The 23,960-nt window shown below is 65.8% G+C and overlaps 1 protein-coding gene across 1 annotated transcript; it reads right to left on the bottom strand.

Annotated features, from left to right (window-relative positions):
- Positions 1-8,318: 8,318 nt before the first annotated feature.
- Positions 8,319-22,279, bottom strand: EPS8L1 (EPS8 signaling adaptor L1). Its single transcript, XM_077840188.1, has 19 exons — positions 22,207-22,279; positions 21,500-21,615; positions 20,594-20,746; positions 18,939-19,088; positions 17,667-17,749; positions 16,968-17,098; positions 16,694-16,737; positions 16,285-16,411; positions 15,875-15,963; positions 15,458-15,532; positions 14,704-14,852; positions 14,011-14,152; positions 13,618-13,646; positions 12,416-12,515; positions 11,757-11,906; positions 10,231-10,330; positions 9,701-9,863; positions 8,758-8,890; positions 8,319-8,485 (listed from the first exon to the last, which is right to left on the bottom strand). The coding sequence occupies exons 1-19, from the start codon at positions 22,277-22,279 to the stop codon at positions 8,399-8,401; spliced, it is 2,094 nt and encodes a 697-aa protein (XP_077696314.1). The 3' UTR covers positions 8,319-8,398.
- Between the last annotated feature and the right edge of the window lie 1,681 nt (positions 22,280-23,960).

Here is a 23,960-nt window from a genome sequence, read left to right on the forward strand (position 1 = left end):
CCCCCGGCACAAGGAAGGCCCCCGCTTGTGGTCAGGGTCTGGGCAGTGGCCCGGTGCGACGGGAGTCTTGGTTTGGGTCGCTAAGCAGAACTGGAACACGAGGAATCATCCTAAAACCAGACCAAAGCCAGCCGAAAAAACAGTAAAATCACAAATCACTCGCACAGCCAAACGGCAAACGAGTCTGATGGCAAGTAAGTTATAAAGCAAACTAGGAAAGAAGTCAGAAGTTTCACGGCAAAGCCAACAATGGCAAGCTAGCACGTAAACAGGAAATTAGCAGGAAAGTTATATAGGAAAGCAGCCACTTAGCAAATAGCTCATGGAGCAAATAAATAAGTTATACAGCAAAGCAGCAAACAAATAAACAACTCATTTGCCAGTTTGCGACAGAATCTGTTACTTCATTGCTCTTTTGCTAATAATAATACGTTAATAATCATAACAAATAATTAACATGTTCCTTATTTCCTAGATCGCTCGATATTTGCTGAACGACGGTTTTGCTGTATAATCGACTAGCCGATTCGCTAGGTATGGGCTAGCTTGCGGTCTGATTTCTTGCCTCTAAGACTCATTGGCTAGATTGGTTTCAGAGTAGCCGCCGTGTTAGTCTGTATCCGCAAAAAGAACAGGGGTCTTGTGGCACCTTAGAGCCCAACCAATTTATTTGAGCATCAGCTTTCCTGAGCTCCAGCTCACTTCCTCGGACGCATTGGCTGGATTACAGCATAGCAAACACATCATACAGCAAGTTCGCAAATGAAGTATATAGCAAAAGAGCGACCATATTCTGTGGCCACTAAAAGCTATCGCAAATGAATAGCGAGAGAAGAAAGGAAAGGACCTGGCGAAGGAGGAAAGCAAATCCGAAAGCAGCCCATAAATGACAGGGCCAGACCACCAGAAAGCCGGCAGCTAATACCCGCATGACTGGGCTACTGTTATCAAATAATAAACCAGCTCCCGCCCACACCTGCGTGACAACAGCGGGCGCCTGCCTGGCATCTCACGGCGAGATGGGCAGGTTTCGAACATGCTGAGAACATGCCCGGGACCGTGTGACCCAGGGCAGGGTGGGGACCCAACAGGGGCCCCGCCTAGACCATGGCAGGGCCGGGGCAGCTGAGTCTGGGATGGGGCTCCTGCATCCCTTCCCCCACCCCACACATGTGTGCCCTCACCCCACACATGCGTGTGTGTGTCCCCAGTGCGCCCTCCCCCCGCCCACCAAATCTTCCCCAATGTCTCCTCTCTCTTTCCACCCAAGTTTTCACCTCCTGCCTCAGTGAGCTGAAGGAATATTTCCCCTTCCCCCCAGCTGTGCCCCACCCCCCAGATCCCCCACTCCTGCCTCCCACCTCTCAGATCCCCCACTCCCGCCCCCCCAGCTAGGATGCCCCCAGCTGCCAATCCCCCCTACCCTCAGACCCCCAGCTGCTTCCCCAATCCTGCCCCCACCCGCAGATCCCTCTCTGCTGTCCCCCATTCACTAGATCCCCCCCAGCTGCCCCTCCTACCACCATCCCCAGATCTTCCCAGCTGCCCCCAACCCCATCCTTCCCCAGTTGCCTCCCTCCTTCCCCTCACTTCACAGATCCCTCCAACTGTCCCCACCCCAGATCCCCCACGCTCAGACCCCCAGCTCTCCCCACCCTCAGCCCCCCAGCAGCCCCCCACCCCAGATCCCCCACGCTCAGACCCCCAGCTCTCCCCACCCTCAGCCCCCCAGCAGCCCCCCACCCCAGATCCCCCACGCTCAGACCCCCAGCTCTCCCCACCCTCAGCCCCCCAGCGGCCCCCCACCCCAGATCCCCCACGCTCAGACCCCCAGTTCTCCCCACCCTCAGCCCCCCAGCAGCCCCCCACCCCAGATCCCCCACGCTCAGACCCCCCAGCTCTCTCCACCCCAGGTCCCTCACTCTCAGACCTCCAGCTCCCCCCAATCCTGAGCCCACACCCCAGCTGCCCTTACCGTCAGCCCCTTGGCAGCTCCCCCACCCCAACTGCCCCCCACCTCGAGCAGCAACGTGCATCCGCAGTGGGGCGCTGGCCCGGCAGGGCGGCCCCCTCCGCTCCGCTCCGCTGGGGTCCCGCAGCGCAAGGGGCGAGAAAGTCGGCGCCTGGCTCAGAAAAAAAAACCTCTCTCCTGTCAAGGGTTAAAGGGGCGGGGCCTCTCCCAGGCCCCGCCCCCTTCTCCAACTCTCTTCTTAAAGAGACAGAGGCTCGAGGCTGTTTTTTTTTAAGTGAGAAGTTCGGGGGGTGGGGGGGAATTACCGCCCCCCTTTCCCGGGCAAAGGTTGTGTGAAGGAAGGAACGGGGAAGGGGAAGGATGGGGAGGTGGGAGGAAATGGTGGGAATCCCACACCAGGGGGTGCCCCCCCGCGCCCCGCCCCAAGCTGGAATTTCCTGAAAGGGGGGGCAGGGGGGCGTCCCAGCCAGTAACAACTTCCAGACCCCATGTGAGCCACGGGGGGGGGGGCGAAGGGGGAGTGGGAGGAAGAGAGGGGGGGTGTATAGGGATAGATAGATAGATTAGATGGAGAGGGATAGATAGAGGGGGTGGAGGGGGCGGATGGGGATGGATAGCTAGAGTGGGGGAGGGAAATAGCGAGAGGGGGTGGATGGGGATGGAGGGGGGGAAGGGGGCCGATGGGGGATGGATAGATAGATTAGATGGAGGGGAATAGCTAGAGGGGGTGGAGGGGGCGAATGGGGGTAGATAGCTGGGGGGCGGATGGGGATGGAGGGGGAAAGGGGGGATACATAGATTAGATGGAGGAGGATAGCTAGAGGGGGTGGAGGGGGGTAGCTGGGGGGGTGAATGGGGATGGAGGGGGTGGCGGGGGCGGAGGGGGGTAGATAGCTAGAGGGGGTGGATGGGGATGGGGGGGCGGAGGGGGGTCGATAGCTGGGGGGGAGGGAGATAGCTAGAGGGGGATGGAGGGGGGAAGGGGGCGGAGGGGGGATGGATAGATGGGGGAGGGGGATAGCTAGAGGGGGTGGATGGGGATGGGGCGGAGGGGGGTAAATAGCTGGGGGGAGGGAGATAGCTAGAGGGGGGTGGATGGATAGATGGGGAGGGAGATAGCTGGAGGGGGAAGGGGGCGGATGGGGGATGGATAGATAGATTAGATGGAGGGGGATAGCTAGAGGGGGTGGCGGGGGCGGAGGGGGGTAGATAGCTGGGGGGGAGGGAGGTAGCTAGAGTGGGGCGGATGGGAATGGAGGGGGTGGCGGGGGCGGAGGGGGGTAGATAGCTGGGGGGGGAGGGAGATAGCTGGGGGGGCGGATGGGGATGGAGGCGGGGGCGGAGGGGGGGAAGACCGATCTCTCTAGCCGGTCCCCCACCACCCGGCCTCCCCCACCCCCGCCGCCCGCGGAAGGGGCCGGAGTCCTTGCGGCACCTTCCAGGCGAACATTCAGCGGTCGCGGCCCCGCTCCGGGGGCTCGGACCCCAGCTCTCCCCCCGGCCACAGGCCGCCAGGGCTCACGGTCCAGCCGCTCAGCGGCCCGGGCGGACAGCGGGACCACAGCCCGAGCCCTGGCAGGGGAGTGGAGTCTAGTGGGGAGAGCGGCGGGGAGCCGGGACTCCTGGGTTCTCGCTGGGCGGGGTCTAGTGGGGAGAGCGGCGGGGAGCCGGGACTCCTGGGTTCTCGGCTGGGCGGGGTCTAGTGTTTGCCGGGGGGGGACATTTCTCCTTTTCCCATCGCAGCGGCTCTGGATCCCGCGGCAGGAAATGCAGCGGGGCCGGGAGAGGGGGGAGGCGCCGGGTCCGCCCGGCTCCCTGCCGCCAGCATCTTACGGGGCGGGGGGGCTGGTAATTAACCCCTGCGAGCCAGGGAAGGACCAGAGACGGGCCGGGGGGGGGTCTGGTGCCCAGCTCTGTCAGCGCAGATAACAGCCTTACTACTGCTGCTGCTGCCAGCGCAACCAGCCTGTCCTGCTCCAGCACGGGGGGGACGCCCTTCCTCCGACGGGGGTTCGGGGCTCACTGCCCCCATATGAGGGATCACCGAGATACACAGCCGCTCCCAGCCCCTCCCCCTCCTTAATGCCCAGGTGTCAGCCAGACCCGCCCCCCCAGACAGTCACACCTTGGGGGGAGGGACCCAGACGGGGTGGGGTTATTGTTTAGTTAATTAAGATAAAGTGGGTGAGATACCCACCCACCTCCTCACTACATTAGGCTTCCAGGGTTAGTGGTCAGCGTGGGGGCTGGGAGCCAGGACGCCTGGGTTCTCTCCCCGGCTCTAGGAGGGGAGTGGGGTCTAGTGGTTAGAGCAGGGGGAGGCGCCAGGACGCCTGGGTTCTCTCCCCGGCTCTGGGAGGGGAGCAGCGTCCAGCAATCCAGCGGACACCCAGCTGGGGAGGGGGCCGGAGCCTGCGATCTGGCCCCCTGTGGACTCGGCCGCATCCTGCCGATAAGCGAACAGCTGGAGTTCATTTCCGGACCAGGGCGGCCCCCTCCCCCCCATTCTGTCCCTCCCCCCTTCCCGCCCAGGGTACGTGGCCCTGGCGATGAATTGGGGAGGGGGCGGGGGCAGCATAGACCAGGTTGTGAAAGAGACGCCAGAGCACAGAAGCCGCCAAGCTCCGGGGGCTGCCCAGGATTGGGACCTCCCCCCCCAGCCCCATTCCTGGGGGGGGGGAATTGAGACAGGGAGGGGAAGTGGGGGGGTGCGGGATGGCTGGAGGATTGGTAGCTCCTCATCTTCTGTTCCATGCCCCCCCCGAGACAAGGGAAACCAGCATTCCCTGTGAGCGAGGGGTCCCTGTATACCCAGCCCCTGCGCCCCACCCCAGAGCCAGCTGCATCTCAGTGCCGGACCAAGGGTCCCCATATAACTAGCGCTCCTGGCGAGGGCCAGAGCTCTCTCCTGGCTAGCCCCTGGCTCCCAGGCGAAGGGCAGCAGTGGTTTAGCCTGGTTCTTTGGCAGCAGCCTCAGTTGTTTGTTTACACACACACACCCCGCCCCCCCAAAAAGAGAAACAGATCAGTAGCTTTTTGCTTCTGGCACACGGTTCCCTAGCGCCAGAGCCCAGCCCCCGTTCTAACCACTGGACCCCCCTCCCCTCCCCTCCCCTCCCCTCCCAGAGCTGGGGGGAGAACCCAGGAGTCCTGGCTCCCAGCCTCTGCCCGCACCACCCCATGCCCTCATGCAGGCCGCCAGCACCCCAAGTTGGCCCAATCGCCCAGGCCTGGCACCAGCTCAGTAGGGCAGGCTGGAGATTGTACCAGACTTGGGGGATCAGCTCCAGGGGCCTGAGGCTCCGGTGTGGGGGGCAGGGCCAGGGGGGCAGGAGAAGGGGCAAGGAAGGTACCTCTGTGCCCTTGGATTTCCCCTGCCCAGCTCAGCCACCTCCTGCCTCTGAATCATCAGCACAGGCCCAGCCACGGCTGGAGAGACTCACTCCTGTTCCTCACCCTCTCCCCCGCCCCCCACAACCCTGCTGGTGCCCCTCACTCCCGACCCGCAGCCCCCCTGCTAGCCCAGCCCTGCCCCCCGCAGCCCTGCCGGTGCCCCTCACTCCCGACCCGCAGCCCCCTGCTAGCCCAGCCCTGGGCTCCTCCAGCTGTCCTGGTGCCCCTCACTCCTGACCCACAACCCCCTGCTAGCCCAGCCCTGCCCCCCCCAGCCCTGCCGGTGCCCCTCACTCCCGACCCGCAGCCCCCTGCTAGCCCAGCCCTGCTCCCCGCAGCCCTGCCGGTGCCCCTCACTCCCGACCCGCAGCCCCCTGCTAGCCCAGCCCTGGGCTCCTCCAGCTGTCCTGGTGCCCCTCACTCCTGACCCACAACCCCCTGCTAGCCCAGCCCTGCCCCCCCCAGCCCTGCCGGTGCCCCTCACTCCCGACCCGCAGCCCCCTGCTAGCCTGGCCCTGGGCTCCCCCCAGCCCTGCCGGTGCCCCTCACTCCCGACCCGCAGCCCCCTGCTAGCCCGGCCCTGGGCTCCCCCCAGCCCTGCCGGTGCCCCTCACTCCCGACCCGCAGCCCCCTGCTAGCCTGGCCCTGGGCTGCCCCCAGCCCTGCCAGTGTGACAGTGGAGGGAGATTGAATGAGAGAAGGAGAAGAACGAAGAAAACAGGAAGGAATCCTAGGGTCGGAAGAGAGAGAAAAATAATGGAGGGAAAGAAGAAAAGAAAGAAACAGGGAGAGACTATTTCCCAGAATGCCCTGCAGCAGCTCTGTGGTTCAACCCCCCTCCCTCCCAGGCCAGGGCATCCCATCAGGAATGAGAGGAATCTGCTTTTTAAACATCCAGCCTAGGGCTGGTCCCTGCTCTAACCACTACACCCCCTTCCCCTCCCAGAGCCGGGGAGAGAACCCAGGAGTCCTGGCTCCCAGGTCCCCCTGCTCTAGCCACTAGAGACCACTCCCCTCTCAGAGCCGGGGAGAGGACCCAGGAGTCCTGTTGATCTGTGTAACTACAACTGGGGCAGAGAATCAGCAGCCAGAAAATGAGCTGAAGACACGACACCTGCTGTCCAGTTTGAAGAACCCTCCAATACTGGCTGGGAGAGGCAGGGACTGGGGTGCCGGCTCCCATGCGGCCCCAGGGCAGGGATTGGCTGGCTCAGGGGGCAGGGAATGGGGCCCGGGGCCTTTCCCCTCCAGGGGGCGCCAACTCCCATCCAGCCCCAGGACAGGGATTGGCTGGCTCGGGGGATGGGGAATGGGACCTTTCCCCTCTAGGGGGCGCCGGCTCCCATCTGGCCCCAGGGCAGAGACTGGCTGGGAGAGGCAGTGAATTGGGCCTGGGACCTTTCCCCTCCAGGGGGCGCCAACTCCCATCCAGCCCCAGGACAGGGATTGGCTGGCTCAGGGCATGGGACCTTTCCCCTCTAAGGGATGCCGGCTCCCATCCGGCCCCAGGACAGGGATTGGCTGGTTCGGGGGGGTGGGGAATGGGACCTTTCCCCTCTAGGGGGCGCCGACTCCCATCTGGCCCCAGGGCAGGGACTGGCTGGCTCAGGGGGCAGGGAATGGGGCGTGGGGCCTTTCCCCTCCAGGGGGCATCGGCTCCCATCCAGCCCTAGGGCAGAGACTGGCTGGGAGAGGCAGGGAATGGGGCCCGGGGACTTTCCCCTCCAGGGGGCGCCGGCTCCTATCCAGCCCCAGGGCGGGGACTGGCTGGCTCAGGGGGGCTGGGAATGGGGCTTTTCCCCTCTAGGGGGCGCCGGCTCCCCTCCAGCGCCAGGGTGGGGACTGGCTGGCTCAGGGGGCAGGGAACGGGGCTGTTCCCCTCTCGGCACAGTGTCGGTCCCGCTCTCAGGCTGACGTGCCCCATAACTCAGACCGCACACGAGCCTCCCCGTTGCACCATGTTTTATTCACACAAGAGAAATGCTACCCAGATTCATCGCCCCGTATAAATATTGCACTTGTGAAAAGGCCCCGCAGGGTCAACATTTCCCACGATTCATTGCTTCCCCCCCCAGCAAGGAGCCGAGCGGCCCCAAAGGGCACATAGAGGTGTGGAATTGGGCCTTCCAACCGCATCACGGTGCCCAGCGGGCTGCATCTGAACGTGTATGTCTCCCCTCTGTCAGCCTCTCTCTCGAAAATGGCTGAACCAATTCGCCCCGAACACCCCCCACCCCCACCTGCTGCAGAGATGGAGCCTGGGAAATGTCAGCCTGGCAGCTATGGTTTGGCTGAATTATAAGCAGCCCCCCCAAAAAGGGGGCTGGGAATGGAAACTGTTAAGCAACCTTAGGGCTGGCGGCTCTGCAGCTAAGGCTGGGGAGTCATACCATTTAGGTGGAAATGGGGGGAGGACAGGGTACATACCAATTGAGAGAAAACAGGGGTGGTGGTAGTGAAGGTTGTACCATGGGGGGGGAAATTGGGGGGAGACAATGGGAGGGACATACCACTTGGGTGTTGGAGATTATACCATGGGGGGGGAGCTGTGCAGACTGCGGGGGCTGTACCACTTGGGTAGAAATGTGGGGGGGTTGGAGTATAGGAGTTGTACCACTTACGGGGGACCGGAGGGGGGATTGTGGACAAGGAAGGTTATGACCATTTGGGAGGGGCAAGGGAGGGGGCTACATTTTAACGTTTGCCCCCTTTCTTAAATAAATAGTGGAAGTAAAAAAAACAACAACAAAGAGGTGCCCAGAGGTAGGAAACTGGAATGAGCAGCACAAATGCGCTGCGGGCCGTTCCGTTAAGAGGCATGGTAGCCCCAATGGAGCAGGTGGTAGCCAAGAAATCTATGCCCCTGCCAAGGTCCTTAGCGTGTCTAGTTTGGGGAGACACCCTCGCAGACAGTTGGGGAGGGTGTCTGTGAGCCTGGGGTGGGTGGGTCCGGTGGGCCAGGCCCCCCCAAGCAGCACCCTCGCCAGTAGGGGGAGCTCTGCCAGCTCGGGGGGCACCGTGTCCTTGGCTTCCTCATGAGGGGGAGACTTCTGTTTCGCCTTCCAATTTCCTCTTCCGTTTCTCCATCACAGCTTCCAGTTCGGAGGTTTTCCTAAAGTCCTGGAAGGGCAAAGACTGCATTAGTCACGGCCCTAAATACCCGCGGCCCCCTCCCCGAGCCAGGAGAGAACCCAGGAGTCCTGGCTCCCAGTCCCCGCCCTGCTCTAACCACTAGACCCCAGTCCCCTCCCAGAGCTGGGCAGAGAACCCAGGAGTCCTGGCTCCCAGCTCCCCGCTGCTCTAACCACTAGACCCCAGTCCCCTCCCCAAGCCAGAAAGAGAACCCAGGAGTCCTGGTGGGGGAGCAGGTGGGAGGGGGCAGATCGTGGTACCTCCAGCATGGCCTTGTGTACGGTGACCTGGCTGTAGACTCTGGCTCCTTCCTCGGGGCTGACGGCCTGGAACTCGGCCTTGGACAGCGAGAAGAGCTGAGACCCATTTAGCACCCCCAGGGTGCTCACCGTCCTGCGGGGGCAGAGGGAGCAGTCAGGCCCATTGCACCACAGAGCCCCCTCCCACTGATAGCCCCCCTTCCCAGCGCTGCGAGCTTCCCCCAGCAGTGCCCCCAGCCAGTGACCCTCCCAGTGCTGCGAGCTTCCTCCCTGGCAGTGCCCCCAGCCATGATGCTGGTGGATGCCGAGGCAACAGTAACTTTAAACAGCCACACATCCGCCCCTCAGGTGCCACGTGATTGGTTAATGCCCCCCCATCCTCTTTTCTGATTGGTTCAATTAGTTATTAGCATCTTTTTGCTGCTTCCCTGGTGGCCCAATTAAATTCGATCATGAAGGATTCCACGGGAAGGTACCACCCAATCGCGGCTCACCTGGGCTCCAGCCGACCAATCGCAGGTGGCGGTTGTGAGCCGCCACCAATCAGGGAGCAGCCAGAGGACAAGTGGGCTCCTCCAGCAGGGAAGAACCAGCCAATCAGAGCGGAGAGGAAAGTTGATTCAAGAAATCATGGGGGGGGTGTTTGTGAGTTCCATGAGCCAATCAGAAGCCACGAGGTTCCAGACCAACCAATCAGAGGAGAGAGAAAGAATGTGTCTGACAGCCGCAATGTCACAGCCTTCCCCTCAACCAATCAGAAGCCGGGAGCTGCCGAGCCAGCCAATCAGAGTGGAGATAGGCAAGCAGAGACTGGCAGGATGCCCCCGTCAATCAGAAACCAGGAGGTGCCAAGCCAGCCAATGGGGAAGCAGAGACGTATCAAGCTAGCCAATCAGGGCGCGCCCATGTGCCCGCGCCCATCCCGGGCCCGACGCCCACTCACAGGGGCTCGAATCCCTTGGCCTCCAGCCAGGCCTGGACCTGGCCGGGCTGGGAGTCGTGGTCCAGCGGCACGGCCGTGTCCGGAGCCCGCTGCACCCGGAAGGGCTTGGCGGGGCTGCCCCGGCCGGCCGCCAGGCGCTGCAGCAGCTCCTCGTTCAGCCGCTCTGCGGGACAGAGCCGCCCGTTACCCAGCATGCACCGGGAGAGGCCACCCACCCGGGGGCGGGGCCTGGGGAGCCCCCCGGCATGACCCCCCTCCTCCCCAACCAGAGGGGGCGGGGCTTGGGGACCCCCTCTGGGATAGCCCCCCCGTCCTCCCCACACACAGGGGGGCAGGCTCTCCCGTAGGGCACACAGCTCCTCCCCCCCTCATATAAAGGGCGGGGTCGCCATGGGGAAGCTAGGAGGGGCGAGGCCTGAGATCTCCATGGGGATGCTCTCCCCTCCTCCCCACACACACACACAAGGGGCAGGTCCTGGGGTCTCCGTGGGGTACTGCCCCTCTCCCCTCACATATAGGGGGCTCCTTACCTCTCTCATTGGGGTCTAGGCCAAGCCCCTCGCAGCCGTTGCACTGGGTCCCGTTCAGGGCCGAGACCTTTTTCTTCGGAGCTGGCAGGCCTGGGGGGCCCTAGTCAGGATCGGAGGCAGGGGGAAGAAATATTAGTGCCCCATAGCCCCGCCCCCCCGGAGCCAGCCAGTCCCCACCCTGGGGCCAGGTGGGAGCCAGCACCCCGTAAAGGGGACAGGCCCCATGCCCCATTCCCCGCTCCCCTGAGCCACCCAGTCCCCCCCCGGGGCTGGGTGGGAGCCGGCACCCCTAGAGGGGACAGGCCCCGTGCCCCATTCCCCGCCCCCCCTGAGCCAGCCAGTCCCCCCCCGGGGCTGGGTGGGAGCCGGCACCCCTAGAGGGGACAGGCCCCGTGCCCCATTCCCCGCCCCCCTGAGCCAGCCAGTCCCCGCCCTGGGGCCAGGTGGGAGCCAGCACCCCGTAAAGGGGACAGGCCCCAAGCCCCACTCCCTTCCCCCCTGAGCCAGCCAGTCCCCACCCTGGGGCTGGGTGAGAGCCGGCACCCCCTAGAGAGGACAGGCCCCGAGCCCCACTCCCCGCCCCCCTGAGCCAGCCAGTCCCCCCCCCGGGGCTGGGTGGGAGCCGGCACCCCTAGAGGGAACAGGCCCCGTGCCCCATTCCCCGCCCCCCTGAGCCACCCAGTCCCCCCCCGGGGCTGGGTGGGAGCCGGCACCCCTAGAGGGAACAGGGCCCGAGCCCCATTCCCCGCCCCCCTGAGCCAGCCAGTCCCCCCCCTGGGGCTGGGTGGGAGCCGGCACCCCCTAGAGGGGACAGGTCCCGTGCCCCATTCCCCGCCCCCCTGAGCCAGCCAGTCCCCGCCCTGGGGCTGGGTGAGAGCCGGCACCCCCTAGAGAGGACAGGCCCCGAGCCCCACTCCCTGCCCCCCTGAGCCAGACAGTCCCCACCCTGGGGCCAGGTGGGAGCCAGCACCCCGTAAAGGGGACAGGCCCCGCGCCCCACTCCCTGCCCCCCTGAGCCAGCCAGTCCCCGCCCTGGGGCTGGGTGAGAGCCGGCACCCCCTAGAGGGGACAGGCTCCGTGCCCCATTCCCCGCCCCCCTGAGCCAGCCAGTCCCCCCCCGGGGCTGGGTGGGAGCCGGCACCCCTAGAGGGGACAGGCCCCGTGCCCCATTCCCCGCCCCCCTGAGCCAGCCAGTCCCCGCCCTGGGGCTGGGTGAGAGCCGGCACCCCCTAGAGAGGACAGGCCCGAGCCCCACTCCCTGCCCCCCTGAGCCAGACAGTCCCCACCCTGGGGCCAGGTGGGAGCCAGCACCCCGTAAAGGGGACAGGCCCCGCGCCCCACTCCCTGCCCCCCTGAGCCAGCCAGTCCCCGCCCTGGGGCTGGGTGAGAGCCGGCACCCCTAGAGGGGACAGGCCCCGTGCCCCATTCCCCGCCCCCCCTGAGCCAGCCAGTCCCCGCCCTGGGGCTGGGTGAGAGCCAGCGCCCCCGAGAGGTCGAATTCTCCACTCCTGTATTGCTGGGCTCACCGGGGCTCGGGCCTGGCCGGGGCTGTTGAGCAGGTTGCCCGGGCCGCGGTCCTGGGGGCCCGGGAGGGGGCTGAGGATGTTGAAGGGGACGTAGCCTTGCTGGCCGGAGCGGTTCTGAACCTTCCACCACTTCCTGGAGTTGTCCAGCACCTGGAGGGAGAGACGCTGAGCCACGGGCACAAGTCCCAGCCAGGGCGGGGAGGTGTGCCCCAGCGCTGTGAGCTTCCCCCCAGCAGTGCCCCCAGCCGGGGACCCCTGATGTTGTGCACTTCCCCCCAGCAGTGCCCCGGTGCTATGAGCTTCCCCCCAGCAGTGCCCCCAGCTGGGGATCCCTGATGTTGCGCACTTCCCCCCAGCAGTGCCCCCAGCTGGGGATCCCTGATGCTGCAAACTTCCCCCCAGCAGTGGCCCAGTGCTGCAAGCTTCCCCCCAAACAGTGCCCTGGCACTGTGAGCTTTTCCCCAGCAGTGCCCCCAGCCAGGGATCCCTGATGCTGCGCACTTCTCCCAGCAGTGCCCCGGTGCTGTGAGCTTCCCCCCCAGTGGTGCCCCCAGCCGGGGACCCCTGATGTTGTGCACTTCCCCCCCCAGCAGTGCCTCGGTGCTGCAAGCTTCCCCACAGCAGTGGCCCTAGCTAGGGAAACCCACAGACAGACTCACCTCCAGAACCTCCCCCTGCGGGACAGACAGCTCGTTGCTGTTCCTGGCTACAAAGTCGTACTTGCAGCTCACCAGCCTGTATTCTTCTGTATGTCTATGGCTGGGGGGAGAGGGGAAGAAAACTGGGTCAGGGGGAGTGGGGTCTAGTGGTTAGAGCAAGGGGGGCTGGGAGCCAGGACTCCTGGGTTCTCTCCTCAGCTCAGAGTGGGATTGTCCCTTATTCCCCTGCCCCCCTCCCGGGTGCAGAAACCCCCCCCCCCCCCCGCCGTACACATGCTGCGAAGTCAAAGCGGCTGCACCGTGCCGGGGCCCGAGGGAATCGCATCCCGCAGTGCAGGGGGGGACAGGGCAGGGGCACCCCCAGCAGCCAAGCCCATGCAGGGATCAGGGGGAAGGAGGGAGAAAGGTCTATGCCCCCCCCAAGTCTTCCGCCCCACTCCCTACCTTGGCTGGGCTGCTGGGGGGGGTGGGGCGCTGGCAGGACGGGCTCTCTCTCCTCCGATGTCTTCCTGTTTCGTTCCCTCCTTCCTCTCTATCCCCATCAAGTGGCCCCCCGCTATGACATCTGGGGCAGCCCTCCCCAGCCTATGCCCCCCCGGTGTGCCCCCTTCCCAGTCACCAGCCCCTCACTGAGACCTAGGGTCCTATGTGCCCCCCCACTCCCCTGCCCCCCCAATATCTAACTCCCTCCCTGCCCCCCAACCAAACCCTAACCCCCTACCTATCTCACCCCCTCCACTGCCCCCTCCCTCACCCCATCCATCTAACCCCTCCAGCCTGAATCCCCTCCCTCCCCATAACCACCTTACACCCCCAAGCCAGCCCCCCAACCCTCTCTGCCCCCCAGCCTCCCTCCCACCCCCTAACCTTTCCCCGCCCCCCTCACCACCGAACCCACCTGCCCCCCCACACACATACAGACAAAGAGAAACAAAGAGAGAAAACAAAGAAAAGGCCTTTTTAGGTTCCTCAGCTCAAATGCCCCCCCTCAGACCCCCCCAACCTCAGCTTCTTCCTCCCTATCCCCCTCCCACTCTGGGACATCCCCCCAACCTCCCTGCGCCGAGCCCCTTCCCCCCACAGACTTCTCTGAGCCCCAGCACCCCACTCCCACCTGCCCCCCATGCAAGGGGGTAGGGACAGGTTTGAGGGACTGGGGCAGTGTGCGGGGGGTGGGGGGCACGGGCTGGGGAGATACGTACCCTTTGGCTTCAATTGGAGGAGCCGATTGCTGCAGAAAGAAGGGGGGATGGAGTGAGTGGGGGGGGGAGCGATCTCCCTGCTGTGACCCCCTGTACCCCACTGCACCCCCCAGCCCTCTGCCCCCACCTCCCACCCTCTGATCTCTCTTGCACCCATTTCCTAGTCACCCCCTCCCCCGACTGTGCCCCCCAATCCCCACCCTTCCCCCCGACCAGCACCCTCCCTCCACACCCCACATTCCTGCTCCCATCCCCCCAACCACCCCCCATTTATAAGCCCCTTCCCCTCCCTCCCCCACACACCTGCCTCCTCCCCACCCCATCCTTTCCCTCACCCCACACTCCCCTCTGCCCTCATCGGATGAGGGGTCGCCTCTCCCCCACGTCAGTCACCTGTGCCCGGCGCGCTTCATGCCGGTGCTGGGTCTCCACTGGATCCTCCCAGGGCTGCCCGTCGGGGCCCCGGGGCGGCGGTGCCCAGCCACGTTGGAAGGTCGGGGTGTACGGGGCGGCGTAGTCCTCGGGGAACTCCACCCTGTGGGGAGAGACAGACCCACGGACGGCTGGAACCAGGGCGACCTCCGGGAATGGTGGGCAGAAATCAACGGGCAGAAATGGAGGTGGGGGGGTTGAAAATCATGGAACCCGAGGCAACCATCATGGGTGGGGAAAAAAAAAAATAATCACAGAAACCAGGGCAAAAATCACGGCTCTGTGGGCAACAATCACCGGTGGAAACCCTGGGCAAACGGTGGAATCATGGGGGGGCGGAAATCGCGGAATTGTGGGGGAGAAATCAAGGAATGACAGGCAACAATCATGGGTGAAAAATCGCTGAACCGTGGGTGAAAATGAAGGAACCTTGGGCAACAATCATGGGTGAAAATCACAGACTCGTGGGTGGCAAATCAGGGGCAAATCAGTGGAATCACGGCGGGGGGGGGGGAATCAAGGAACCTGGGGCAGAGCCCAAGCCTGGCAGAGTCGGGTTCAATCACGGGCAGAGACCATGGAGAACCAAAAGCAGCGCCCCAGCTCTGCCCCCCCCCCCCGCCCGCCCCACTAGCCCCAGGGTGAGCGAAGTACCGGGGCCGGGTCCAGTTGTCACCCAGCGAGCCCCACAGCTCGGCCTTCTGGGCCCCCAGGCAGCCCCGCAGCAGGGTGACGGCCTCCCGGGTCAGCATGGGGGAGCGGATCTCGCTGGCAAACTCTGGCCCCCCCGACGACTCCACCACCTCGGGGCGGGGGGAGGGAACAGGGAGAGGTGAGAGAGACCCCTGCATCCCAGGCCCCCCTTGACCAGGGTCAGCAAGAGACTCCCCACTGGGATACATAGCCATAGCTCTGCCCCTTCCAGCCTCCCGCTATCTCCCCTTCCGTCCCCTGCAGACCCCCAGATCCCCACCCCCACCCCCCAGCCCTTCCAAGGAGACACCAACTGCCCCCCCTCCAGCCACACCCCTCCTGGAGCCGCCCCCCCCACCTGGGATCCCTCCCTTACCCCCTCCAGCTCCCCCCATGGTGGGATCCCTCCCCCAATCCTCCCACACCCAGATCCCCACATCTCCAGACCCTGTGGTCCCCTCCTCTCCTACCCCGCCCCAGCTCAGAGCCCCCAAACACCCAGCTGGGATCCCATCTTCTCCCCAACCCCTCCAGTCCCGCCCCTGGCCACTTCAGATCCCCCCAGGCTCCCCCCAAGTCAGGGTCATTCCCCCCAATCCCAGCTCCCGCAGGCCCCTCCCTTCCCCCCGCCCAACCCCAGCACTGGCAATTCCAAGCCCCACAGCTGGGGCTATGGCAGCCCCCCCATACTTCTGCCCCCCAACCCCCCAGTCACCATTTTCAGGGGGCCAAACAGGAAGTGAACCAGCTCCTCCGAAGTGGGATTCAAGATGTTTGACTGGAGTCTTGCCTGGGGAGAGGGGGAGGGAGAGAGACCCCCCACTCTGGTCAGTGAACCCCACAAATTCCAGACAGGGAGGGGGAGGGAGAGTGACCGGACTCCTGGGTTCTTTCACTAGGGAGGGGGGTCCAGTGGTTAGAGCAGGGGGGTCTGGGAGCCAGGACTCCTGGGTTCTATGCCTGGTTCTGGGAGGGGAGTGGGCATTAGTCAATTAGAATGGGGGGAAGGAACGCTAGGAGCCAGGACTCCTGGGTCCCATCCCCGGCTCGGGGGAGGGGGGGCACAAATGGGGGCCCCCGTTGCGGAGGGGACATACAGGGCCGCGTTTCTCCCTCCCCAGCAGTCACTCACCAGGAGGCTGAAGGAATATTTCATCTTGGCCAGGGTGTCCTCGAACTCTTCCATGGTGGGTGGCCTGGCCCGCAGGGTCAGCAGCCCCTCTGCACGGGGAGGAAAGGGTTAACCCGGCGCTGGGGGGAGGGGGAAAGGGGTGTCCGAGGGGGGCTGCGGAGGAAGGTGGGAGGAAGCTCAGCCCTAGGGCGTCCCCTGCAACGGGCAATTCCAAGTAGGGGGTGTATTGGTGGGGCAGACAGGGGAGATCTCGGGGGACAGAGGGGTCTCTCTCTCACCCCCAGCTCCTGGCAGCGCCCCTTGGCATGGACGGTGCCCAGTGGCGGGTGTATGGGGGGCAGGAGGGGGTGGGGAGAAACAGGAGGTCTCTGGGGGGGGTGGCAGACGAGGGGGGTCTCGGGGTCTCTCACCCCCCGGCTGGCGGCGACGCCCCCGACTGGACTGTTTCAGCTGCTCCAGGACCCGCGAGGCCTCTGCCGATTTCTGCAGTTTGGCCATGAAAGCTTCGATGTCGTCGAAGACCCGGTTCAACAGCTCCTGGGGGGGGGAACGGGGGGCTGAGGGTGAGCGGAGGGGGCCCCTCTGCGCAGCCCCCAGAACCCCCACCCCCAAGTCCCTGCCAGCTCAGGGGGCAGGGCTCCAGCAGATCGTCCCCCCCGCCCCCCCACCAGGGGATGGGGTGAACATGAAACCTCAGCCCCACCTCATCCCTCACCCCCGCAATCTCCTCTCCCCCTACTGCCCCCCAGCCCCCCGACACCCCATCCCTTGTACCCTAACCCCCCAAGCCCCCAAATCCCACCCCCCAGCCCAACTCACCACATCACACTCAATCCGCAGCGCGCCTGGGTCCGGGGGGTCAGCTGGGGGCAGAAAGGACAGGGGGTCAGGACTCCTGGGTTCTCCCCAGGCTCGGGGAGGAGAGTGGGGGCTAGTGGTTAGAGCAGGGGGGAGGGGAGCCTGGACTCCTGGGTTCTCCCCCAGCTCGGGGGGGTGGGGGGGAGAGTGGGGTCTAGTGGTTGGGTGGGGGCTGGGAGCCAGGACTCCTGGGTTCTCTCCCTGGCTCTGCCCCCGCCCCCCCCAACACACACACCTGCATCTCTCTGACTCTGCGCCTCCATCTTATTCGGGGTGATCACCACCTTCCTGGGGGGGGTTGGAGGCTGGGAGACTGTCCCCTCCGGGACCGGTGGTGCCCCGTTCTGCATCTTCTCCTGGTTCTCTCTGCGAAGGATATGGGGTGCGGATTGATGGGCAGGGATGGGAGACACCCAAAAATATACCTGAGCCCCCACCCCTCAGAAAGACATCCCCTGGCTCCCCAGTCTGCCCCATCACCCCCAGTCAGGGTCCCCCTACACCCCTCTAGTCCCATCTCTCCTGGAGGCTGCCCCTGTCACCCCCCCTTCCTCTTTCTCCCCTCCCCCCAACTTCCAGCAGCCCATGAGGGGGTCCCCCTTTCACCCCCTCTGGACCCCCCCCCATAACCCCACGCCTATTTGCTCCTCCTCATGTCTTTGAGTGGCCTCCCCATCACCTCACCGCTCTGGTCCACCCCATGACCCCCACCCACTGTGGAGTCCCTCCTTTATTTTAGCCACCCCAGAACTCCTCCAATGACTCCCCACATCGGGCTTCCACTTCACCCCAAGGTCCCCCCGTACATCCTGCATCCAGGCCAGAGCATCTGCACCCCACATCCCGCCCCAATATGGCCCCCCCACACTTCCTGGGGTTCCCCCCAATGCACCCGCCCAGCCAAAGTCCCCCAAACTCCAGGGTCCTGCCCCACCTGAGCGCCTCTTTCCTCTGAGCGTTGCTCCCCGATTTGAAGTCCAGCAGAGCACTGTTAATGTCGTCCCGGATCGGCTCCGCCTGCGGGGTGGGGGGAACTGTACAGGTCAGATACCGGGGTAGATGGGCCCATGAGTTTGTCCTGAGGGGGGTGGGATACCAGGGTAGACAGGTCTACGGGTCTGATCCAGGGGGCAGGGAGGGGGGCGGGATACCAGGGTAGATGGGCCTGTGGGTCTGATCCAAGGGGTGGGGGAGGCAGGATAGCGGGAACCCCCTTGTGTGGGTCTGTGCCAGCTAGATCACAACACTCCGTTTTTGCAACCTGCTACCCAGCATGCCTCGGGGTGGCCGGCCCCCTTGGCATGGGGACTGGAGGAGACACAACAGCATTTTCCCCTCTGGGGAAAAGAGCCCCACCTTCCCCCAGAGCCAGACCCCCGCTTCCCCACTAGAGGGAGGGGCCAACAGCTGTCAATCCTCCATGGGGAGGCGGGACTTCCTGGAATGCATCCAAGGCCCTTTGAAGCTGATTGGCTAATGCAGCAGAGAAATCCCTCCCATTGGAAGACGGGACTTCCTGCATTGGACACTACAGTCCTAAGAAGTTGATTGGCTGCTGCCACATGGGAGTCCCGTCCCCCTCCCAAAAGGCGGGACTTGCTGCGATGTCCTGGCTCAAGAAGTTGATTGGCTGACGCTGCCTGGAAGTTCCTCACACTGGCTGGAAGGTGGGACTTTTCGCAGTGGAGATTGTGGCTCTGGAAGCTGATTGGCTGATGCCGCATGGCAGTCCCTCCCATCAGAAGGCGGGACTTCCTGCCATGTGGGAGCCACATCCTGATTGGCCCATGAAGGCTTGTCCCTAGGGGCAGTGGTGGAGCCCGGGGGCATGATGCAAAAAAGGGGTGGAGCTATCACTGCCCAGGGCTGTTCAAAGGCAACCCAGGAGTCCGGGTGAATGCCAGGGCAGCAAAAAAGGGGGTGGGGCTAGTGATGTCACCATATAGGCGGGACCAGTGGATCCCAGTGCCCTATAAAGGCAGCGGGCGCATGGTGGGAGCATCCCCAGAGGAGGAACCCAGGAGTCCAGCTGCAAAGGGGTGGGGCCAATGCGTTCAAGTGAAAAGGGCGGGGCTAGTTATGTCAACCAAAGAGGGAGGACCCAGTGGCACTTAAAGAGGCAGGACCCCCTGGGCAGACTAGGAACCCAGGCGTTCGGGCGAGGGTCCCTCCCTCCCCCCCGCAGTCCCCGAGGGCGGCTCCTCACCCCGATGTGGGTGCACTGGAAGAAGTGGGCGTCGGGCTGGGTCTGCTGGGGCTCCTGGCACACGAGGAGCAGCAGGGAGCGGGCGCGGGTGCCGGGCAGCACGGCCTCGCAGCGCAGGACCCCCGCCAGCCCGTAGTTCTCCAGCTCCTCCTGCGGGGGGCGACAGAGTCACGGCCGGCCCGACACCCCCAGAAACACCGCCGGACCCAGCCCCCCCGCCAGCCCGTAGTTCTCCAGCTCCTCCTGCGGGGGGCGACAGAGTCACGGCCGGCCCAGCACCCCCAGAAACACCCCCGGACCCAGCGCCCGCACCAGCCCGTAGCTCTCCAGCTCCTCCTGCGGGGGGCGACAGAGTCACGGCCGGCCTGGCACCCCCAGAAACACCCCCGGACCCAGCCCCCCCCGCCAGCCCGTAGTTCTCCAGCTCCTCCTGCGGGGGGCGACAGAGTCACGGCCGGCCCGATACTCCCAGAAACACCCCCAGACCCAACGCCCCCAGCCCCAGCCCCCCCGCCAGCCCGTAGCTCTCCAGCTCCTCCTGCAGGGGGCGACAGAGTCACGGCCGGCCCGACACCCCCAGAAACACCCCCGGACCCAACGCCCCCAGCCCCAGCCCCCCCCGCCAGCCCGTAGCTCTCCAGCTCCTCCTGCAGGGGGCGACAGAGTCACGGCCGGCCTGGCACCCCCAGAAACACCCCCGGACCCAGCCCCCCCGCCAGCCCGTAGTTCTCCAGCTCCTCCTGCGGGGGGCGACAGAGTCACGGCCGGCCTGGCACCCCCAGAAACACCCCCGGACCCAGCCCCCCCGCCAGCCCGTAGTTCTCCAGCTCCTCCTGCGGGGGGCGACAGAGTCACGGCCGGCCTGGCACCCCCAGAAACACCCCCGGACCCAGCACCCCCACCAGCCCGTAGCTCTCCAGCTCCTCCTGCGGGGGGCGACAGAGTCATGGCCGGCCTGGCACCCCCAGAAACACCCCCGGACCCAACGCCCCCACACCCAGCCCCCCCGCCAGCCCGTAGTTCTCCAGCTCCTCCTGCGGGGGGCGACAGAGTCACGGCCGGCCCGACACTCCCAGAAACACCCCCAGACCCAGCACCCCCAGACTCAGCCCCCCCGCCAGCCCGTAGCTCTCCAGCTCCTCCTGCGGGGGGCGACAGAGTCATGGCCAGCCCGACACCCCCAGAAACACCCCCAGACCCAGCCCCCCCGCCAGCCCGTAGCTCTCCAGCTCCTCCTGCGGGGGGCGACAGAGTCACGGCCAGCCCGACACCCCCAGAAACACCCCCAGACCCAGCCCCCCCGCCAGCCCGTAGCTCTCCAGCTCCTCCTGCGGGGGTCGACAGAGTCACGGCCAGCCCGACACCCCCAGAAACACCCCCGGACCCAGCGCCCCCAGACCCAGCCCGTAGTTCTCCAGCTCCTCCTGCGGGGGGCGACAGAGTCACGGCCAGCCCGACACCCCCAGAAACACCCCCGGACCCAGCGCCCCCAGACCCAGCCCCCCCGCCAGCCCGTAGCTCTCTAGCTCCTCCTGCGGGGGGCGACAGAGTCACGGCCGGCCCGGCACCCCCAGAAACACCCCCAGACCCAGCTCCCCCTGGCCCAGCCCCCCCAGCCCTTCCCCCAGCCCCAGCCCCCCCCCACACTCACATACCTTGGAGTGGACGTCGAGCAGCCTGATGGCCGACCCAGTGACCTGCAGCAGCATCTCCTGGGCCCAGACCTGGTCCTGGGCCTCCATGGCGGCCACTCTGCGCACGGCGTCCTCCAGCTCCGCCGCCTCCCCCACCGGGAACGTCACCAGGTGCTGGGGGGGGGGCAGGGGGTGAGCCCAGAGCCACCCCCATGCAGCCCCCGGGCCCAACGCCCCCTAGGCAGTCCCCCCCGATCCCCACAGCCCACAGCCCCCCCAGGCTCCCAACACCCTTCTCCCCAGGCTCAACGCCCCCTAGGCAGCCCCCCCCGATCCCCACAGCCCACAGCCCCCCCAGGCTCCCAACACCCTTCTCCCCAGGCTCAACGCCCCCTAGGCAGCCCCCCCGATCCCCACAGCCCCCCCAGGCTCCCAACACCCCTCTCTCCAGACCCCCCCACCAATCCCCACAGTCCACAGACCCCCCAGGCTCCCAATACCCCTCTCTCCAGCCCCCCTGGCCCAACGCCCCCTAGGCAGCCCCTCCCCCCGATCCCCACAGAACCCCCAGGCTCCCAACACCCCCTCTCCCCAGCCCCCCGGGCCCAACGCCCCCTAGGCAGTTCCCCCTCCACACCTCCCAGACTCCCAACACACTCCCATGCAGCCCCAGCCGCACCCAGCCCCGAAGCCCCTTTCCTCCAAACAAACCTTAACACCTCCCCCCCCCAGGACTGCCCCCTGCGGCCCTTAGCACCCCCCTTTGGGGCCCTGCCCCATCCCACCCCCCCTCCCACCAGACAGCCAGTTCCCACCCTGGGGCCAGATCGGGGCTGGGGCCCCCTAGTTACCCTCTCCCTAGTGGGGCCCATGTGACCCCCAACCCTTGCTCCCCCCCAAACTGCACCCCCAGAGCCCCAGGCTCACATTGACGGTGTATTGGGAGACGTCAGCCATGACGAAGTTGGAATATTTCTTCCTTTGCTCTGTGAAAAGAGATGGGGAAATTATAAAGGGGGCCTGGGGCCCGGGGCCTGTCCCCTCTAGGGCGGGGACTGGCTGGCTCAGTGGGGGCGGCGAATGGGGCACGGGGCCTTTCCCCTCTAGGGGGTGCCGGCTCCCATCCTGCCCCAGGGCAGGGACAGGCTGGCTCAGGGGGGCAGGGAATGGGGTGCAGGGTCTTTCCCCTCTAAGGGGCGCCGGCTCCCATCCTGCCCCAGGGCAGGGACGGGCTGGCTCAGGGGGGCAGGGAATGGGGTGCAGGGCCTTTCCCCTCTAGGGGACGCCGGCTCCCATCCTGCCCCAGGGCGGGGTCTGGCTGGCTCAGGGGGGGCAGGGAATGGGGCGCGGGGCCTGTCCCCTCTAGGGGACGCCGGCTCCCATCCTGCCCCAGGGCAGGGAGTGACTTTCCCAGCATGCCCTGGGGAACCCAGTTTGGTGGCTGCAGCTGGGGATTAGCAGGACCCCCCCCACCCCCCTTTGGCTCCAACCTGGGCCTCCCTCTCGGTTTCTCTTTCGGTTTCCCTCCTTGGGCGGGGTCGGGGGGGGCAGGTCCTGGTGCTCAGACCAGAGGAGAAGGCGGGGGAGGGGGGGGCGGGGGGGTTGAAGCCCTTTATTTCCTTTTGGACTTTTGCCAGGTCGGCCTCCGGACTGCGCCACCCCGAGTCCCGGCGGAAACGCAGCGACTGCAGCCAGCGGGGTCGGCATGAGACCCGACAGTAACACTGCGGCCCAGCAGAGACCCTACAATAACAGCGCCCCGTGGACGCCCCCCACACCCAGCCCAGAGACCCTACAATAACAGCGCCCCGTGGACGCCCCCCACACCCAGCCGAGAGACCCTACAATAACAGCGCCCCGTGGACGCCCCCCACACCCAGCCCAGAGACCCTACAATAACAGCGCCCCGTGGACGCCCCCCACACCCAGCCCAGAGACCCTACAATAACAGCGCCCCGTGGACGCCCCCCACACCCAGCCCAGAGACCCTACAATAACAGCGCCCCGTGGACGCCCCCCACACCCAGCCCAGAGACCCTACAATAACAGCGCCCCGTGGACGCCCCCCACACCCAGCCCAGAGACCCTACAATAACAGCGCCCCGTGGACGCCCCCCACACCCAGCCCAGAGACCCTACAATAACAGCGCCCCGTGGACGCCCCCCACACCCAGCCGAGAGACCCTACAATAACAGCGCCCCGTGGACGCCCCCCACACCCAGCCCAGAGACCCTACAATAACAGCGCCCCGTGGACGCCCCCCCCCGCCCAGCCCAGAGACCCTACAATAACAGCGCCCCGTGGACGCCCCCCCCCCGCCCAGCCCAGAGACCCTACAATAACAGCGCCCCGTGGACGCCCCCCACACCCAGCCCAGAGACCCTACAATAACAGCGCCCCGTGGACGCCCCCCACACCCAGCCCAGAGACCCTACAATAACAGCGCCCCGTGGACGCCCCCCACACCCAGCCCAGAGACCCTACAATAACAGCGCCCCGTGGACGCCCCCCCCCGCCCAGCCCAGAGACCCTACAATAACAGCGCCCCGTGGATGCCCCCCACACCCAGCCCAGAGACCCTACAATAACACCGCCCCGTGGACGCCCCCCACACCCAGCCCAGAGACCCTACAATAACTCCGCCCCATGGACGCCACCCCCCCGCCCAGCCCAGAGACCCTACAATAACACCACCCCGTGGGCACCCCCCCCGCCCAGCCCAGAGACCCTACAATAACACTGCCCCATGAACGCCCCCCCCCGCCCAGCACAGAGACCCTACAATAACAACGCCCCGTGGACGCCCCCCCTGCCGAGCACAGAGACCCTACAGTAACACCGCCCCGTGGACGCCCCCCCCTGCCCAGCCCAGAGACCCTACAATAACAACGCCCCATGGACGCCCCCCCCCCGCCCAGCCCAGAGACCCTACAGTAACACCGCCCCGTGGACGCCCCCCCCCGCCCAGCCCAGAGACCCTACAATAACAACGCCCCGTGGGCGCCCCCCCCGCCCAGCCCAGAGACCCTACAATAACAATGCCCCGTGGGCGCCCCCCCCACCCAGCCCATAGACCCTACAATAACACTGCCCCATGAACGCCCCCCCCCCGCCCAGCACAGAGACCCTACAATAACAACGCCCCGTGGACGCCCCCCCTGCCGAGCACAGAGACCCTACAGTAACACCGCCCCGTGGACGCCCCCCCCTGCCCAGCCCAGAGACCCTACAATAACAACGCCCCATGGACGCCCCCCCCCCGCCCAGCCCAGAGACCCTACAGTAACACCGCCCCGTGGACGCCCCCCCCCCGCCCAGCCCAGAGACCCTACAATAACAACGCCCCGTGGGCGCCCCCCCCGCCCAGCCCAGAGACCCTACAATAAC

This window comes from Eretmochelys imbricata, chromosome 23 (assembly GCF_965152235.1).
Source record: "Eretmochelys imbricata isolate rEreImb1 chromosome 23, rEreImb1.hap1, whole genome shotgun sequence".
Taxonomy (NCBI): domain Eukaryota; kingdom Metazoa; phylum Chordata; order Testudines; family Cheloniidae; genus Eretmochelys; species Eretmochelys imbricata.

Bases quoted from the DNA above. Each gene is read 5' to 3' on its own strand.
- EPS8L1 (XM_077840188.1), bottom strand. From the start codon at position 22,279: ATGCCGACCCCGCTGGCTGCAGTCGCTGCGTTTCCGCCGGGACTCGGG. The intron at 17,750-18,938 runs GTGAGGAGCCGC...CCCACCCCGCAG, and splicing joins TCCAGTGCACCCACATCGGG to GCGGAGCCGATCCGGGACGA. The intron at 14,153-14,703 runs GTACTTCGCTCA...CTCTCCCCACAG, and splicing joins GACAACTGGACCCGGCCCCG to GGTGGAGTTCCCCGAGGACT.